At 41.0% G+C, this 2,834-nt stretch overlaps 1 protein-coding gene across 1 annotated transcript in view; it reads left to right on the top strand.

Annotated features, from left to right (window-relative positions):
• The first annotated feature begins 354 nt into the window (after nt 1-354).
• drd4b (dopamine receptor D4b) overlaps nt 355-2,834 on the top strand; it is a 12,613-nt gene continuing 10,133 nt past the window's right edge. Inside the window, exon 1 of the mRNA XM_008406141.2 lies at nt 355-945. Coding sequence (XP_008404363.1) covers nt 644-945 — 302 coding nt within the window. The 5' untranslated portion in view covers nt 355-643. The remainder of the gene's footprint in view (nt 946-2,834) is intronic.

The following is a 2,834-nucleotide window of genomic DNA, read 5'->3' as shown; positions in this document are numbered from 1 at the left end:
CAATAATCAATTTTAAGAAATTATTGGCTTAAAACAAGCTCCCATTTCTTACTGAAGAGGCTGTACTTTAGTTTTGTCGTATTTCAAGTGTACTGAGATATTAGAAACTAGTTTTTTCACTTAACTCTGTTGTCTGCCCGATGCATGGAGAGGTGAAATGTTATTCTCTGCTGTTTGTCTTCATTAATTCCTTTAATAAACTATTTATTTAGTCTCCTGTCAGACTTGRGGACTAAAGTGTTTTACTTCCAGTTTGGTCGGCCGCCGTGAAGCTGATTCGTCACCCTGCGCAGATTGGTCACACACACCGCGCAGAGCCGCAGTAAGAAGATTTACGCGCACGGATTTGCGCTTGGCTTCTGATTCGCTAAATTGTTCCTGCATGAGCAGGTTGCAAGACSACAGGAGGAAACAGATCCTGCAGGAATCTGTCGGGAACAACCGTGAAAAAAAAAGTGGAAACTGCGATCGGATGAAGTCTGCGGCTGCGGCGCGGAGGTTTTTGCGCACGGAGAGCGTTGCGCACCGGAGGAACTCGCTTGGAAAGCCRCCGTTTGCTGCGTAGCTGCCGGGTTTCTGCCTCATAGATGAAAACCCCACCGGAGAGACGTGGGGGCCCCTCCGTCTGCCACCGCCGGGGACCATGGCGGACAACTTCTCGGATCTGATCAACGAGTCGCTGCCRGCGGCTCCGGTTGCGCACTACAACTTCCCGGCGCTCATATTCGGGATTTTACTGATCATCACCGTCACTGCGGGAAACGTGCTGGTGTGCCTCAGTGTTTACTTGGAGAAGGCTTTGAAAACTACGACCAACTACTTCATAGTGAGTCTGGCGTTTGCGGATTTGCTGCTGGCGGTTCTGGTTCTGCCGCTCTTCGTTTACGCAGAGGTGAGGTGGTTTTTGCGTGAAGAGAAGCAAAAATTATTTAGTTTTTTTTTATTGTGAGTGCCTCTTCACTCTGTTACCTGTAAATAAATTCCTGTACAATTTAAAAGCAGTTCATCTGGCAGCAGGTTTATCTCAGTGTCTTAGAGGTGGAGTTAAAAAAAAAACACGGAAAAGTCGATTTTTTAAAATTACTTTCTGAGTTCAGAAATTTCTACGTTTTTTCTAGAAAAATCCTGAGATTAAACTTAAACTTTCATATTTTTTCTTGAAAATTTTCAACTTTTTGAACTCAGAAATTTTAATTATTTCTGTCAGATTTTTGACTTTTTGAGTTTAAAAGAAAATTAAAGAGTTTTCTACAAATTAGAAACTGTACATAGTTCGCTAGCTGGCTAACTTATTAGCTAGCTGGCTAACTTATTAGCTAGCTGGCTAACACAGCTGTTCAGGAAATCATATTAAAATTAGAAAATGATGATTTCCACTATTATGAACTAACACGTTTTATCTAAATTAGCTAAATATATTTAAAAGAAAAAAAGTTTTCTACAAAGTAATTCTTGTAAGCTAAATTGTTAGCATCAGTGAATACCGTGATATCACGGTCGTTAGCACAAGCTAGCTAACAGCTCTGGCTAACAGAACTAGGTGTTAGCTAGCTCTGTTATCTAACAGAGCTGTTCATGAAAAATCATATTAAAATTAGAAAATGGTGATTTCCACTAATGTTAACTAACATGTTTTATCTAAATTAGCTAAATATATTTAAAATATATTCTGACTTGATTAAAATAAGTTTACTAAGTTAAGTGAAAATAAAACAAGAAATCCACAGTTTTTATAGCTGGTGACAAACTTAGCTAAAGACAAAATGCCTATTTATTTATTTATTTAGCAAGCTTTTTCAATAAATATGTGAAAAGAAAAAAAACCCACTTAAAAATCTAAAGCTCAGAGTTTGGAGCTAAAAAAAAAAAGTCCCATTACATTAAAAGCCTGATGCCATTGGTGTCCTTATGTTGTAGATATTATTAATGTAGATCACATCGACTACAACGTAACAAAATAACAGACAAATGAGGCGCGTGAACTGGACAGTGATCCAAAATATACAAATGGATTCAAGTTGCAAAATGAGGCGGAAATGCTGCAAAACAAAAAAACAAAACTACACATTTGGAGTTAATTTCCAGGCAGAAACTCAACAGAAATACAAAATAAACATAAAAGCATTCAGAAAATACATCTGGTGTTTTGGATGCAAACATCCTGACGGAGATGATCGACATGAGGAGCACAGGAGCTTCCCTGCTGGGTAAATGAGCGGCTATAATTCTTATTCCCCAGGTTATCCAGGTGTAATCTAACCGTCGCCTGAAAGCTTCCTGCTTGGTTCTCTTCCCTGTCAACAGGGCCGGTCCAAACCTTTTTGGAGTCCAAAACAGATTTTTATTTCAGGCCCCCTGTCTGATGTTTTATTATTACTACKCTACCTATCATTAGCATTATTTGTAATTAGCTTACATCAGGGGTGTCCAAAGTGGGTCCTGGAGGCCCGGCATCCTGCATGTTTTAGTTCTTTCCCTGGTTTAACACACCTGGATCAAATGATGGCTCGTTAGAAGGCCTAAGAGGAACATTGACCTGCTGAAAAGGTTGTTACCACCACCAGGGAGAGAACTAAAACATGCAGGATGCYGGCCCTCCAGGACCAACTGGACACCCCTGGCTTACATCATGCCAGAAGAGAGAGCTGAGCCAAAAAGCGAAGCTCTCGATTTACCGGTCGATCTACGTTCCCACCCTCATCTATGGTCATGAGCTTTGGGTCATGACCGAAAGAACGAGATCACGGATACAAGCGGCCGAAATGGGTTTCCTCCTCCGCAGGGTGGCTGGGCTCTCCCTTAGAGAGAGAAGCTCGGTCATCCGGGAGGGACTC

This window comes from Poecilia reticulata, linkage group LG3, assembly GCF_000633615.1.
Source record: "Poecilia reticulata strain Guanapo linkage group LG3, Guppy_female_1.0+MT, whole genome shotgun sequence".
In the NCBI taxonomy this organism is placed as follows: domain Eukaryota; kingdom Metazoa; phylum Chordata; class Actinopteri; order Cyprinodontiformes; family Poeciliidae; genus Poecilia; species Poecilia reticulata.
Note: the sequence above shows the minus strand (reverse complement) of the source record. Positions and strands in the feature narration are given on the sequence as shown.